The following is a 16,253-nucleotide window of genomic DNA, read 5'->3' on the forward strand; positions in this document are numbered from 1 at the left end:
AGTAGAAGCAAGATACGGAGAAAGAGTGTGAAATACTGCAGGAGGACAACAGAGAGAGAGAGAGAGAGAGAGAGAGAGAGAGAGAGAGAGAGAGAGAGAGAGAGAGAGAGAGAGAGAGAGAGAGAGAGAGAGAGAGAGAGAGAGAGAGAGAGAGAGAGAGAGAGAGAGAGAGAGAGAGAGAGAGAGAGAGAGAGACTAAGGGCCACATCTTAACTTGAAACAAACACATAGAACGGAAATATTTCATTTGTATGTATGTTTATTTAAATGTCTGTGAGTGTGTGTGTGTGTGTGTGTGTGTGTGTGTGTGTGTGTGTGTGTGTGTGTGTGTGTGTGTGTGTGTGTGTGTCTGCATGTGTACCTGGCTTGTAGGACATGTTCGGTGGGAAGAGGAAGCCCTGCTGTGCGGCAGCGGCCGCCATAGATCGCTGGTCGTGAGGAAACACTGGGATCATCAGAGGAGGCATGTGACCCTGCACCTGAGAGAGCGAGAGAGAGAGAGAGTTTAATAGTTTTGTTGTACTAATGACTATTCTGATGAATATGTCTATATGTCTTTTCTTCTTCTGTTTCTGTTTCTAATAAATGTTTCTTAGTGTGTTTATGTTTCCAATGTTGAATTGTTCAACATTGTCGCTTTGGCAATACAATAATTATTTATTATGCCAATAAAGCAATGAAATGTTATTGAGAGACAGAGCGAGAGAGAGGGAGAAACAGATGGGGATGGAGAGAGACAGAGAGGGAGAGAGAGAGAGGAGGGAGAGAGCCAGAGAGGAGGGAGAGAGACAGAGAGAAGGGAGAGAGATAGAGAGGAGGGAGAGAGACAGAGAGGAGAGAGAGAGAGAGAGAGAGAGAGGAGAGAGAGAGAGACAGATGGGTAGGGAGAGAGACAGAGAGGAGGGAGAGAGACAGAGAGGAGGGAGAGAGACAGATGGGGAGGGAGAGAGACAGAGAGGAGGGAGAGAGATAGAGAGGAGGGAGAGAGACAGAGAGGAGGGAGAGAGACAGAGAGGAGGGAGAGAGATAGAGAGGAGGGAGAGAGATAGAGAGGAGGGAGAGAGACAGAGAGGAGGGAGATAGACAGAGGAGGGAGAGAGACAGAGGAGGGGGAGAGACAGAGAGGAGGGAGAGAGACAGAGAGGAGGGAGAGAGATAGAGAGGAGGGAGAGAGATAGAGAGAGAAAGAGACAGATGGGGAGGGAGAGAGACAGAGAGGGGGGGGGATAGGGAGAAAGATAGAAGAGTGTTTTGATTCTGTGGAACTATCATCACATCCAAAAAGCATACTGCCCACAATTCACATGCTCATATCTTCCAGAGAGAGAGGGGGGAAGAGAGTAGGCACTTACGCTCGCATGGATTTTCACTCTTTCACACACACACACACACACACACACACACACACACACACACACACACACACACACACACACACACACACACACACACACACACACACACACACACACACACACACACACACACACACACACACACACACACACACACACACACAGAGTAGAGTAGAGTTCAGAGGGGGCATGACACAGAGACCTTCACACAAACACAGGAGCAGAGGAGTGAAGGATCAACTTGGGATGGAGAAAAAAAAAACTGCAGTTTCCCTGGGAAAGTCAACATAATGCTGTGTGTGTGTAGTTTATTTTATCTGACCCTGAAAGCTCTCAAAGTGGGGGTTTAAGTTAGCATCAAAGTAGTTAAAGTAATGAGGTTGGTATTGAATGGACGACTAGATCATATCAAAGACAAGCCTGAGGGTTTTCTCTTTTGAGTAATCTATTAGAACTATATGAATGCACAGCTCTCTCTCTCTCTCTCTCTCTCTCTCTCTCTCTCTCTTCTCTCCTCTCTCTCCTCTCTCTCTTCTCTCCTCTCTCTCCTCTCTCCTCTCTCTTCTCTCCTCTCTCTCCTCTCTCCTCTCTCTCTCTCTCTCTCTCTCTTCTCTCCTCTCTCTCCTCTCTCCTCTCTCCTCTCTCTTCTCTCTTCTCTCTCTCTCAATAATCAGTGACACTCTTTGATTATCTGACCTTAGTGGAGAATATATGGGGGAATATGTGTGGCTGAATGTGTTAAATGAGTGGTGTGTCTCCAGGGTGTGAACTCAAAGAGCATTGGTGAACACGAGAGCAGACGCAAACAACCCGGCCTTGACTGTGTCTGTGTGTGTGTGTGTGTGCTTCTCTCAAAGACTGCGGAGCGCCTTTCTTGATTGCCATCTCTTGGAAGGCCCTATAAGGTTCCCTCTCACTGCACACACAGGAGGCCCAGACACAAAGACACATACACACACACACAGCACATCACACACACACACACGTCTTGTGACATCACCGAGAGACCAGGGCGAGAATGACGGGAGAAGAAAAACGAGTCTGCGTGTCCAAGTGGAGGGGGGAAGCGGGACTAAATGCTCCATTCATTGTGTTCCACTGGGAGTGCCTAGACTCCCCTCCACCAGCGCAAACACAAAGCGCAGGCCTTCTTCTAGGGGGGAGAGAGAGCTGCTAGGAGAGGGATGAATGGACTGGCCTGCTCTCCCCCAGCCAGAAGAAAAACATAGGGCCCCCTTCCCCAACTACCCACCAGACACACACACACACACACATGCACACATTCATACGTGGTATTAATGGTCCTACTGTGTAACGGGTGGGAGGCGAGGGGCAGTAACGGGTATGTGTGTGTGTGTGTGTGTGTGTGTGTGTGTGTGTGTGTGTGTGTGTGTGTGTGTGTGTGTGTGTGTGTGTGTGTGTGTGTGTGTGTGTGTGTGTGTGTGTGTGTGTGTGTGTGTGTGTGTGTGTGTGTGTGTAAGGCTGGGGACTGAGAGAGTGTGAATGCGTGAGAGGGGGGGGGGGGGAGTGAGAAAAATGAAGAGAAAGAAACAGGGAGGGAGAGTTGGAGAAAGAGAGAGGAAGTACGCATATGTGTCTGCGAGATAGATTCCTGTCCGTTTGCATTTTTGGGGGGGTCTAGTTTAGGCTGGTAGGCAGAGTTACTGTTTGTATGCTTTACACCCACAGATTCATATCAGCAGCTTTTAAAACATATTCTTAGTCGGTGTTTCCAACTCCTGGTCCAGGGGGCCCAAAGAGACGCACGTTTCTTCTTTTCTTTTTTTTTGCTCTAGCACTAACACACCTGATTTAAATCATCATCATCAAGCCTTTGATTACACATTTCAATCAGGTGTGTTAGCACCCCTTCGGCTCCACGGGAACAGGACTGGGAAACACCGCTGTAAGCACAGAGGTCATTTCTCCATTCAGTGAAACGTTTATATCTGAAATCATATTTATCCAACCCGAAATGGTGTTTCTTCCCAAAGAAACTCACTGCTGTCTAATATGGTGTATGTGCGTATGTGTGTGTAACAAATGTGTGTTACTCATTTCCCTAACAAGTGTAAATATCCTCTGTGCGCATTGCCAGCAACATTAGCTCCAGACAAATCCCTTACCAGCCAATCACCATGATGGCTCACACTTTAATTCCTGCCATTTTCCATAGCTGCTGAATTTGTTTCGACATTACAGTTGGCCACTGGCTTTCCGAGCCATTGTGTCCAGTACTGCTTGCTGAGGCGGTATCCATTGGCCATTTGTGTGTACCATTAGGTCTTAACACAACTTTAGTGGACTAACAATGCAGACTTCCCCTCACGCCAGCAATTCTTATACTGGCTATTGAACAAGACATTTTATACCTAATTGTTAAAGAGCGAAGGCATTAACTACTGGGCAGAATGGACAAGGTCGGGTTTAAGGGAGAAAAGAGAACTCTGAACGAGGAAGTAAAATAGAACATGAAAAAAGGTGAAGAAAGAAAACCCTTTGAAAAGCGAAGTGAGCGCGACGCGCGAGATGAGAAGGCGTGGAGGTAAAAAGTGGAAAATGGGCTTGATAAGGAATCTAAGAAGAAGCCAATGGGAAAACATTTAACATCGAGAAGAGGAACAAATGAGCGGAGGTGAGGAGCAGATACATTTCCTCCAAGAGGAGGTGAAGAACAAGGGAGGGATGAGGAGAAAAAAAGTGAGCGAGAAAAATTAAAGCAAGAGGAGATAATTGACGAACTGAGGGGGACAGAATGAAGTGTGGGTTTGCAGTCATTAATTAGGCCCGTTAGCTTTTGCCCGGGCTCTGTAGTCTGGGCCTGCCTCTGTGGCCCTGCGGAAATGAAGATAATATGAGACACATTAAGGCCTCACTTAACAAAGACACATGCCTGTCAACCACCGTGACGAACAAAGGAAGGGGCACCCTCACTGTGTGTGCGTGTACGTGTATGTGTGTGTGTGTGTGTGTGTGTGTGTGTGTGTGTGTGTGTGTGTGTGTGTGTGTGTGTGTGTGTGTGTGTGTGTGTGTGTGTGTGTGTGTGCGTGTGTGTGTGTGTGTGTGTGTGTGTGTGTGTGTGTGTGTGTGTGTGTGTGTGTGTGTGTGTGTGTGTGTGTGTGTAACTAAATCTTTCACCATGAGGCTGTCGGAAGCTTTCCTTTAACCCTTGGAAGTTCCCTGCTGTTTCTACAGGCCATTTAAAAACCACATGACAGGAAACCAGTGTCACTTTGAACTGGGCTCTCCCTCACAATAAAGCGCAAGACGGGTAAAAACTCCATTACAACCAGAGAAAGGAAAACAACTTCGACGTAAGCGGTTGTACTTTTCGATTCACGAAAAGGGAAAAGTTGGGTAATTTCCATTCCTCCAAAATGCTAGGGATTTAGTACTTGGTCATTGAATTTACTCCAATCTGGGAAGTACAGATATGAACCCGGGGAACGTCGTTTAACACACAGGATCATGTTGATCTCGTCAAAAGGCTGTGAAACGCTGTCTCCCCCAGAAGTACAGTGTGGGCCCGCGTCCCAAATGGCACCCCCTATCCCCTGTGTAGTGCACTATATAGGGAAGAGGGTGCCATTTGGGACGCAGGCCGGGGAATGAACCCCAAACAGTAGCCCTTGGTCAGTCCCTTCAGAGCACTGGTAGCCTAGAAGAAGAAGCGGGTCTGGAGTCGATCAGTAGAAGCAGACTGACTGTTCTTGTGGTGCCGGGCTGCCTGTATGTTTAAGGCCAAAACACTTTCAACACTGCATAAACAGCCAGGACCCCAGCGGCCGGGCTCTAAAGTGAATCCATATTTCAAGCCATTGTGTTCAACAGCTGGAGTTAAGATTATAATACATATATAGGCTACTTCGAGAATAGAAGTAATCCTACTCCTACCATTAGAATCATGTTCTTTCTAATAATGACACGTTTTATACAGTGATTTTCATGGACCCTAATAAGCTTTTATTTCCTAACTAAGCACCGGCCGCTGCTTGTATGAAATGCATTGCGTTAGAAGTCAATGAACGTAATTCCCCTATACTCGTTATCCCCTATTACACTACACTAGAGTCACTATTGGTATAAACTGGTAGCAATAATAATAATAATAATCATAATTGATTATTCCTAATCACTGTTCAAGACACACAAGGGCATTTGTTGTAAACAGCAGCCAAAGCTTACATAGCTCTTTCAAAAGGACTTAGCATGTTTAAGAGTATTTACAATGCATTGACAGGCACTGTGTGCCAGACATGGGTTCAAATACTAATTGAAATCATTTCAGATAATTTATCTGTGCTTGACTGAGCTTGCCTGTTGCAATGGAACCAATAGAAAAGTATGAAAAGTGTAAAACCCCACCCACTTGACACTCCAGCCAGACTAAAGCAAACGCTCAAAGTGTTTGAAAGATTTCGAAACAGCATTTGAACCGAGGTCTGCCGATTATGTTTGCACTTCTTAACAGCAGCAGACATGCCAAAACATTACTTCTCTCAACAACACCAAAACAATCTGTAGCCTAAGAACACATTGAGGCCATGTGATCATAAAGACTAGTAGTTTTACTGTCACACACAGACTCTGTCGAGGGCCGGTCCTAATGAACTCAGATCTGTGGTTTATTAAAAGCAGAGGGGGGGGGGGCTTGTTAAAAGCAGAACACCTCCAGAGCTGCAGAGCACAAGGGGCCCTGGCTCACTGCCTTCCCCAGCCACGCTGAGCCTTTTCTGGGGTGTGTGAGAGGGAAGAAGCTCCCCTATGGCTCACTGTCTGGGTCAGTGTCTCTGCAACCAGTCAGCGCCAGCGGTGAAGACGGGTCAGTGGGACCCGTTATAGTCTGGTGAAGAGGGAATATGAGCGAGAACTCTGTCACGCGTTACGATAGAAAGAACGAGAATGAAGGAGATAAGAGGTGGATATAGGTGAGAGTGAAAGAGGAGAGAGACATGGAGTGGGAGGCGGGGGTCGGGGGGGGAGGGGGGGGTAGCAAGTAGCTAGAGAAAAATAGATGACCAGTATGATTGAGTGATTTAGAGGAATGAAAGTGTGGAGAAAGGAAGGAAAAAAGATGTTGATAAACGGAAGAGGTAGCAGAGAGAAGCCGGTAGTAGGAACCCCAGGGATAGTGTATTGATCTAGGCATGATCAATGACCCAGCAATTGATCCCATAAACAGGTCAATTACAGGGGCCATCGTGTGTGTGTGTGTGTGTGTGTGTGTGTGTGTGTGTGTGTGTGTGTGTGTGTGTGTGTGTGTGTGTGTGTGTGTGTGTGTGTGCGAACACATTCGCGTGCCTGTGTATGTGTGTGTGCGTGCATGTGTGTATGCATACGTGTGTGTAAGTGTGTGTGTGCGTACGAACACATGACTAAGATGGAAGAGAATGAGCGCGGCCACAGTAAGCAGTGGGCACTGACCTGTATCTGCTGCTGGAGAACGTTGATCTTATGCTGCTGCTGCAGGAGCTGCTGCTGCTGCCTCGTAATCTGGAGGGGCAGGAGTGAGGCAGAAATGAGACACGAGTGAGAAAATGACGTTGACAAACGCCAGAAGAGAGGGAATAACACGCAAACATCCTTTAAGAGCTTGGGTTTCGAGTTTGAACATAGCAATCTGGGGAGACAGAGCAGAGTGAGACAAGGATGAGACAACAATTAGAAAATGATGAGATGTCAATGATGTGTTGGAGTGGACAAAAGATGAAATACCGAGTGACACGCAAAAGGTGAGAGTTTTGAGTTTGAACATAGCAAGACTAGGCATACAAGACAGACAGAACAGAGTGAGACAAAAGGGATGAGATGAAGGGAAAGAAGGAGAATTTAAGCTTGAACAAATCTTTATTTTTGACATTGGGTGACAGAAGATAGAGACGGGATACTTCAGTGAGAAACATGAGAAGCAACAGGGGGGAAAGGGCTGAGACTGGGAGAGTCCAAAAATTTGACAAAGGCGGAAATATTGGGTGACAAGAGAGAACATAGCGGGTTATATAACCCAAATCAACACTGGCAGTAGCACGTGCTCAAGCGACGCTATCAGTCAACAGTGAAGCAGTGAGATTGACATGTTTACGACCCTGACTGACACACGCCTGCCTCCTCCTTGACTACCTGTCGCCAGGGGCGGAGCCTAGGCAGTGACAGACAGTTGCAATTATCCAAAAGCGGAGTGTATATTCACTCAACGAGAATACAAAACAGCTGCCCCATTTTTGAAAAGTTATTTGATATATATTTGTATTTATATAATTACAGGCTGTCCATTATGGGACGTCGCTCAACCGAACATGTGTCAGGATTCATTTAGGCAAGGCTTCTCAGTGGCGTCAATATAGGTCATTACCCCGTCATGTCTGAACAGCTAAATAGCAGGCCAATTTAGAAATCTGTCTATTAACCACACTCACTTTTCTTTTGTGATGGAATGTTGTCTCGTAATGGGGTGATGGGAATCAAGTACTTGTCCAAACATAATCTCCCTCCCTCCCTCCCTCCCTCCCTCCCTCCCTCCCTCCCTCCCTCCCTCCCTCCCTCCCTCCCTCCCTCCCCTCACACCTGGTCCTGCTGCTGACGGGCCAGCTCCATTTGCTGCCTCTGCTTCTCCATCTGTGAGACGGCCATCTTCTTCTGCTCGTCGTGGGCCGCCAGGAGCTGCTCCCGCAGGCTGATGAGCTGGCCAATCATGGTGGAAAGCTGACGCTCCTTCTCCTCCAAACTCTCTGGGGTACCTGACGGAGAGAGAGAGAGTGGGGGGTTAGAAGGATGGAGGGAGAAGGAGGGGGGGTGGAAATGTCGAAGAAATCGACGTCATATAAGTGAGATATATATGTATACATGATCATCTTCAATTTGTTATATTCCATTCATCTACAAGGTCTCCCATCTCTGAATCGTGCCACTTGTGTCGGCCTGACCTCTACTTCCTACAGTTGGTCTGCATCCCCATGCATTCATCACTGCTTTCATCAAGGTACTTGACCACAATGTATCTCCAAGTAAAGAGTAATACCTTTCCCTTTATAAATTACATACGTATGCTATTGAATTGCAGGCTAATATCAATAGCTTTATCCAGATGAACAAACTACAGTAATAGCGTATCTACAATAAGCACACGAGTGGAATATACTTGATGACTCTCTGTTCCATCTAGAGTAACTTGATTCCCCAAACGGCACCCTATTCCCTAAGTAGTGCACTACTTTTGTCCAGAGCCCATAGGGCTCTTGTCAAAAGTTGTGTACTATGTAGGGAACATGGTTCCATTTGGGACGCACCCTTTATGAACCTCTTGTTGTACTGATAGAAGCCTGAGGACGGATGAAGCCCGGGGGGAATTGACGTCATCCACTACCAGTTTCAATATAAAGGAGCCTGACCCGGGGTTGTGTGTGGGGTTGTGTGTGTGTGTGTTTGTGTATAAGATGCATGCGTTTGTGCATGCGTGCATGTGTTTGTGTAAGCATGCGTGTAGGGTCTTGCCCTGAGGCCATGGATGGAGAGTGCAGGGTGGCCCTTACAGTAGCTGCATACTAACAGGCCCTTTATTGTAGTCTAGTGGAGCTGTATTGTACAGGAGCCAAGGCTGTCCCCTCTGCTACACACTAAGTATCTGTCCCAAAGTGCACTACTGTTGACTAGGGCCCCCATAGGGCTCTGGCCAAAAGTAGTGCAATATGTAGGGAATAGGGTGCCATTAGGGACAAAGCCTAGGTCTGCATATATCAAAGACAATTGTTTCCTCTCTTCATTCTTTTCGCTCACTTTCTCGGCTCTCTCACACTCCTCTCTTCCCTTGTTTTCGCCAATACTTTCCCAAAATGAACTTGTATTTTCTCTGGCCGATTCCTCTCTTTCGTTTGTATGCTCTTCCACTTTTCCTTCTCCTCCCTCCCTTCTTCCACTCTCCCTGCTCCCCCTTTTATCACTCTTATCCTTTCTTAATTCAAAGTGCTCTGTTTCCAATGTCGTTATATTCTCATCAAAGCAAAAAAACACAAGATAAATGCATGTTTGCTCACTGCTCAAATATACTATTTCCAACAGCTAGTAGAATGTAACCAACAGAAAGGCTAGCACTGGCTAGCAGAGAAGGCTAGCAGAAAAGACTAGCGGAACAGTCTAGCATTGTAGGCTAGCGCTGACGCTAAATGGTTAATTAGCCATGCTAGTTCTGATGCTAAATTCATCTTTCAATTCAATAAAACTGTATTTATCCCCTCAGGGGTAATTACAAAAGGCAAGTCAGTTACAAGTAAATCAATTAGGACAAGGTCCAATCATATCAAACACAGACAGCAAATCTCTGATAATGATGTTTCCGCCAGGCTGCATAGAGATCAACCAAGGGGCTGCACGTGTGATGGCTCAATCCCAATTACCCCCCCCCCCCCGCCCTCATTTTTGAGTGTCCCTTGGTGGGGGAGTGGCACTCATAACAGAGCAACTAGTGGAGAGCTAAATAAGGCCTAGGGAATGGGACATCACTACATCACTCACACACATCAGAAACTGCCAATGGATACCACATTTCATTGACCACGAGCCTTGTGTTTTTCACAAAGCCTGTACTGGCGACAGTAGTAGGTTTCCATATATTTCTCATGCGACAAATACGTACTTACTACCATATGAGCAACAACTGAGAACAGCAGAACAACAATGTGCCCGTAAACTGTAGACCACACTACCTACCATTAGAGAGTTCTCATCTGTATTCTTTGTAGCTGTTTACATACCACCACAGTCAGAGGCTGGCAGCGCGCCTAGTATTCGGGGACTTTAATGCAGGGAAACGTAAATCCGTTTTACCAAATTTCTATCAGCATTTTAATTGTGCAACCAGAGGAAAAAGAACTCTGGACCACCTATACTCCACACACAAAGACACATACAAAGCTCTCCCTCACCTTCCATTTGGCTAATCTGACCATAATTCTATCCTCCTGATTCCTGCTTACAAGCAAAAATGAAAGCAGGAAGCACCAGTGACGAGATCAATAAAAAAGTGTTCAGAGGAAGCAGATGCTAAGCTACAGGACTGTTTTGCTAGCACAGACTGGAATATGTTCCGGGATTCCTCCGATGGCATTGAGGAGTACACCACATCAGTCATTGGCTTCATCAATAAGTGCATCGATGACATCATCCCCACAGTGACCGTACGTACATACCCCAACAAGAAACCATGGATTACAGGCAGCATCCGCTCTGACCTAAGGCTAGAGCTGCAGCGTTCAAGGCTAGCTGCCGCTAAAGCTTATAATAATAAATCCCGCTATGCCCTCCGACAAACCATCAAACAGGCAAAGCGTCAATACAGGACTAAGATCGAATCGTACTACACCGGCTCTGACGCTTGTCGGATGTGGCAGGGCTTGCAAACCATTACAGACTACAAAGGGAAGCACAGCTGAGAGCTTCCCAGTGATACGAGCCTACCAGACGAGCTAAACTACTTCTATGCTCGCTTCGAGGAAAATAACACTGAAACATGCATGAGAGCACCAGCTGATCTGGAAGACTGTGTGATCATGCTCTCTGCAGCTGATGTGAGTAAGACCTTTAAACAGGTCAACATTCACAAGGCCGCAGAGCCAGACGGATTACCAGGACGTTTACTCCGAGCATGCGCTGACCAACTGGCAAGTGTCTTCACTGACATTTTCAACCTCTCCCTGTCCGAGTCTGTAATACCAACATGTTTTAAGCAGACCACCATAGTCCATGTGCCCAAGATCACTAAGGTAACCTGCCTAAATGACTACCGACCCGTAGCACTCACGTCTGTAGCCATGAAGTGCTTTGAAAGGCTGGTTATGGCCCACATCAACACCATCATCCCAGAAACCCTAGACCCACTCCAATTTGCAAACCACCCCAACAGATCCACAGATGATGCAATCTCCATTGCACTCCACACTGCCTTTGCCCACCTGGACTAAAGGAACACCTATGTGAGAATGCTATTCATTGACTACAGCTCAGCGTTCAACACCATAGTGTCCTCAAAGCTCATCAATAAGCTAAGGACCCTGGGACTAAACACCTCCCTCTGCAGCTGGATCCTGGACTTCCTGACGGACTGCCCCCAGGTGGTAAGGGTAGGTAACAACACATCCGCCACGCTGATCCTCAACACAGGGGCCCATCAGGGGTGCTGTGCTCAGTCCCCTTGCTCAAAGTTGAATTGGAACACTACTCCGAATCTACGCGGCTCGTGGGATCTCGCAAAATGGAGAGGGAGGGCTAAGGGACGGAATTGGGATTGAACCTTTCCAGTCAGCAGTCCCCCTAAACACTTGCACACATACACACACTCACATACACACACACACACACACACATACACTACCGGTCAAAAGTTTTAGAACACCTACTCAATGAAGGGTTTTTCTTTATTTGTACTATTTTCTACATTGTAGAATAATAGTGAAGAAATAAAAACTATGAAATAACACATATGGAATCATGTAGTAACCAAAAAAGTGTTAAACAAATCAAAATATATTTAATATTTGTAGCCACCCTTTGCCTTGATAGTTTTTCACACTTTTGGCATTCTCTCAACCAGCTTCACGAGGTAGTCACCTGGAATGCATTTCAATTAACAGGTGTGCCTTCTTATAAGTTCATTTGTGGAATTTCTTTCCTTCTTAATGCATTTGAGCCAATCAGTTGTGTTGTGACAAGGTAGGGGTGATATACAGAAGATAACCCTATTTGGTAAAAGACCAAGTCCATATTATGGCAAGAACAGCTCAAATAAGCAAAGAGAAACAACAGTCCATCATCACTTCAAGACATGAAGGTCTGTCAATATGGAACATTTCAAGAACTTTGAAAGATTCTTCAAATGCAGTCTCCAAAACCATCAAGTGCTATCATGAGGACCGCCACAGGAATGGAAGGCCCAGAGTTACCGCTGCTGCAGAGGATAAGTTCATTAGAGTTACCAGCCTCAGAAATTGCAGCCCAAAGAAATGCTTCACAGAGTTCAAGTAACAGACACATCTCAACATCAACTCTTCAGAGGAGACTGTGTGAATCAGGCCTTCATGGTCGAAGCTGGTTGAGAGAATGCCAAGAGTGTGCCAAGCTGTCATCAAGGCAAAGTGGCTATTTGAAAAATCTCAAATCTCAAATCTATTTAGATTTGTTTAACACTGTTTTGGATACTACATGACTCCATATGTGTTATTTATTCTACAATGTAGAAAATAGTAAAAATAAAGAAAAACCCTTGAATGAGTATGTGTTCTAAAACTTTTGACCGGTAGTGTACACACACAATTGGTGTTGGACAATCAACCTACTCAATCACCCCCCACCCCCTACACACACACACACACACACACACACACACACACACACACACACACACACACACACACACACATAACAATATTGCTTCCCTCCCGCTCCTTGCCCCAACCTGGGCTCAACCAGGGACCCTCTGAACACATCGACAACAGTCATCCAATAAGATTCACTATCTATCACTCCACAACAGCTGCAGCCCTTACAGAGCAAGGGAACCAAATACTTCAAGGTCTCAGAGTGAGTGACTTCACCAATTGAAACACTACTAGCGTACACCTCTAACTAGCTAGCCATTTCACACCGGTCACACTCATCCCCTTTGACCTCCTCCTTCTCCGCAGCAACCCCAGCAGCTGGGCAGAGCCCAACTGAGTATTCTGGGTTAACAGCATCAACGTAACGGACTTCCTTCTGTCTGTCCTTCTCCTTGCCCCGACCTGGGCTTGTCCCAGGGACCCTCTGAACTGTTTCCCATGAAGCATCGTTACCTATTACTCAGAACAAGGGAAGCAACTATTTCAAGGTCGTCGTCAATTGAAACACTACTAGTGCGCACCGCTAACTAGCTAGCCATTTCCAACGGGTTACACACACACACACACAGAGGTTCACACACACACACACACACACACACACACACACACACACACACACACACACACACACACACACACACACACACACACACACACACACACACACACACACACACACACACACACACACATATACTCTCTAAAGTGAATATTTCAAAGCCAGGTGCAGTCACAGGACAATAATATACATGCATATACATATATATGTATTTATTATGCCATGTGCAATAACACATGCTAGACATTCATCAAATATAGCTGACAATAATAATAATAATTTCAGCCTTTTCTGCCTGTTAACTAACCATCCATCAGGATTATGGATGAAGTGTCATACCTGTTGAATTTACAAGCCAAACCAGGAACCAATTACCTTTCTTTCTCTCCCTCTCTTAACTCTTTTGCTCCCCCGTGCCAAAACAACAAGAGAGACTTGACCAATTTTGCATTAATACAATTGAAAACGGAAAACCATGTAAATTTAATCCACACACAAACAAAGACACACACACACACACACACACACACACACACACACACACACACACACACACACACACACACACACACACACACACACACACACACACACACACACACTGTACATACCATGACGTACTGCACTTTTTTCTTACTATGGCTGGTTGTCCCACCTTCACAAACGTTAAGTCTCTGTGGATAAGAGTGTCTGCTAACTGACTCAAATGTAAATGTAATGATGATGAAATGAATATGTTCGTGGCGGGAGACCCTGTTCCTCTTGCCAAAAAACATCATCATCATGTCAAAAGATACTCCTGTGTGTGTCAACTGACTGCAGTCCACGTTATGACTAACCTCCCTTCAGTAGCACACAACAAAAAGACCCTGACACCTAGCCCACGTACCATCGCGCCACATCACAACAAAAAGACCCTGACACCTAGCCCACGTACCATCGCGCTACATCACAACAAAAAGACCCTGACACCTAGCCCACGTACCATCGCGCTACATCACAACAAAAAGACCCTGACACCTAGCCCACGTACCATCGCGCTACATCACAACAAAAAGACCCTGACACCTAGTCCACGTACCATCGCGCTACATCACAACAAAAAGACCCTGACACCTAGCCCACGTACCATCGCGCTACATCACAACAAAAAGACCCTGACAACTAGCCAACGTACCATCGCGCTACATCACAACAAAAAGACCCTGACACCTAGCCCACGTACCATCGCGCTACATCACAACAAAAAGACCCTGACACCTAGCCCACGTACCATCGCGCTACATCACAACAAAAAGACCCTGACACCTAGCCCACGTACCATCGCGCCACATCACAACAAAAAGACCCTGACACCTAGCCCACGTACCATCGCGCCACATCACAACAAAAAGACCCTGACACCTAGCCCACGTACCATCGCGCCACATCACAACAAAAAGACCCTGACACCTAGCCCACGTACCATCGCGCTACATCACAACAAAAAGACCCTGACACCTAGCCCACGTACCATCGCGCTACATCACAACAAAAAGACCCTGACACCTAGCCCACGTACCATCGCGCTACATCACAACAAAAAGACCCTGACACCTAGCCCACGTACCATCGCGCTACATCACAACAAAAAGACCCTGACACCTAGCCCACGTACCATCGCGCTACATCACAACAAAAAGACCCTGACACCTAGCCCACGTACCATCGCGCTACATCACAACAAAAAGAACCTGACACCTAGCCCACGTACCATCGCGCTACATCACAACAAAAAGACCCTGACACCTAGCCCACGTACCATCGCGCTACATCACAACAAAAAGACCCTAACACCTAGCCCACGTACCATCGCGCTACATCACAACAAAAAGACCCTGACACCTAACCCACGTACCATCGCGCCACATCACAACAAAAATACCCTGACACCTAGCCCACGTACCATCGCGCTACATCACAACAAAAAGACCCTGACACCTAGCCCACGTACCATCGCGCTACATCACAACAAAAAGACCCTGACACCTAGCCCACGTACCATCGCGCTACATCACAACAAAAAGACCCTGACACCTAGCCCACGTACCATCGCGCTACATCACAACAAAAAGACCCTGACACCTAGCCCACGTACCATCGCGCTACATCACAACAAAAAGACCCTGACACCTAGCCCACGTACCATCGCGCTACATCACAACAAAAAGACCCTGACACCTAGCCCACGTACCATCGCGCTACATCACAACAAAAAGACCCTGACACCTAGCCCAGGTACCATCGCGCTACATCACAACAAAAAGACCCTGACACCTAGCCCACGTACCATCGCGCTACATCACAACAAAAAGACCCTGACACCTAGCCCACGTACCATCGCGCTACATCACAACAAAAAGACCCTGACACCTAGCCCACGTACCATCGCGCCACATCACAACAAAAAGACCCTGACACCTAGCCCACGTACCATCGCGCTACATCACAACAAAAAGACCCTGACACCTAGCCCACGTACCATCGCGCTACATCACAACAAAAAGACCCTGACACCTAGCCCACGTACCATCGCGCTACATCACAACAAAAAGACCCTGACACCTAGCCCACGTACCATCGCGCTACATCACAACAACAAAAAACCTGACACCTAGCCCACGTACCATCGCGCTACATCACAACAAAAAGACCCTGACACCTAGCCCACGTACCATCGCGCCACATCACAACAAAAAGACCCTGACACCTAGCCCACGTACCATCGCGCTACATCACAACAAAAAGACCCTGACACCTAGCCCAGGTACCATCGCGCTACATCACAACAAAAAGACCCTGACACCTAGCCCACGTACCATCGCGCCACATCACAACAAAAAGACCCTGACACCTAGCCCACGTACCATCGCGCCACATCACAACAAAAAGACCCTGACACCTAGCCCACGTACCATCGCGCTACATCACAAC

At 46.8% G+C, this 16,253-nt stretch overlaps 1 protein-coding gene across 6 annotated transcripts in view; it reads right to left on the reverse strand.

Moving 5' to 3' along the window:
• Positions 1-16,253, reverse strand: part of LOC139584005 (transcription factor SOX-6-like) — a 153,377-nt gene that overhangs the window by 29,983 nt on the left and 107,141 nt on the right. For all 6 annotated transcript variants that reach the window (XM_071415520.1, XM_071415523.1, XM_071415524.1 and 3 more), the window contains 3 exons: positions 7,920-8,092; positions 6,780-6,848; positions 362-479 (listed from right to left, as the gene is read on the reverse strand). In XM_071415520.1, the coding sequence (XP_071271621.1) occupies positions 362-479; positions 6,780-6,848; positions 7,920-8,092 (360 nt within the window). The remainder of the gene's footprint in view (positions 1-361; positions 480-6,779; positions 6,849-7,919; positions 8,093-16,253) is intronic.

Source organism: Salvelinus alpinus, chromosome 9 (genome assembly GCF_045679555.1).
Source record: "Salvelinus alpinus chromosome 9, SLU_Salpinus.1, whole genome shotgun sequence".
In the NCBI taxonomy this organism is placed as follows: Eukaryota; Metazoa; Chordata; class Actinopteri; order Salmoniformes; family Salmonidae; genus Salvelinus; species Salvelinus alpinus.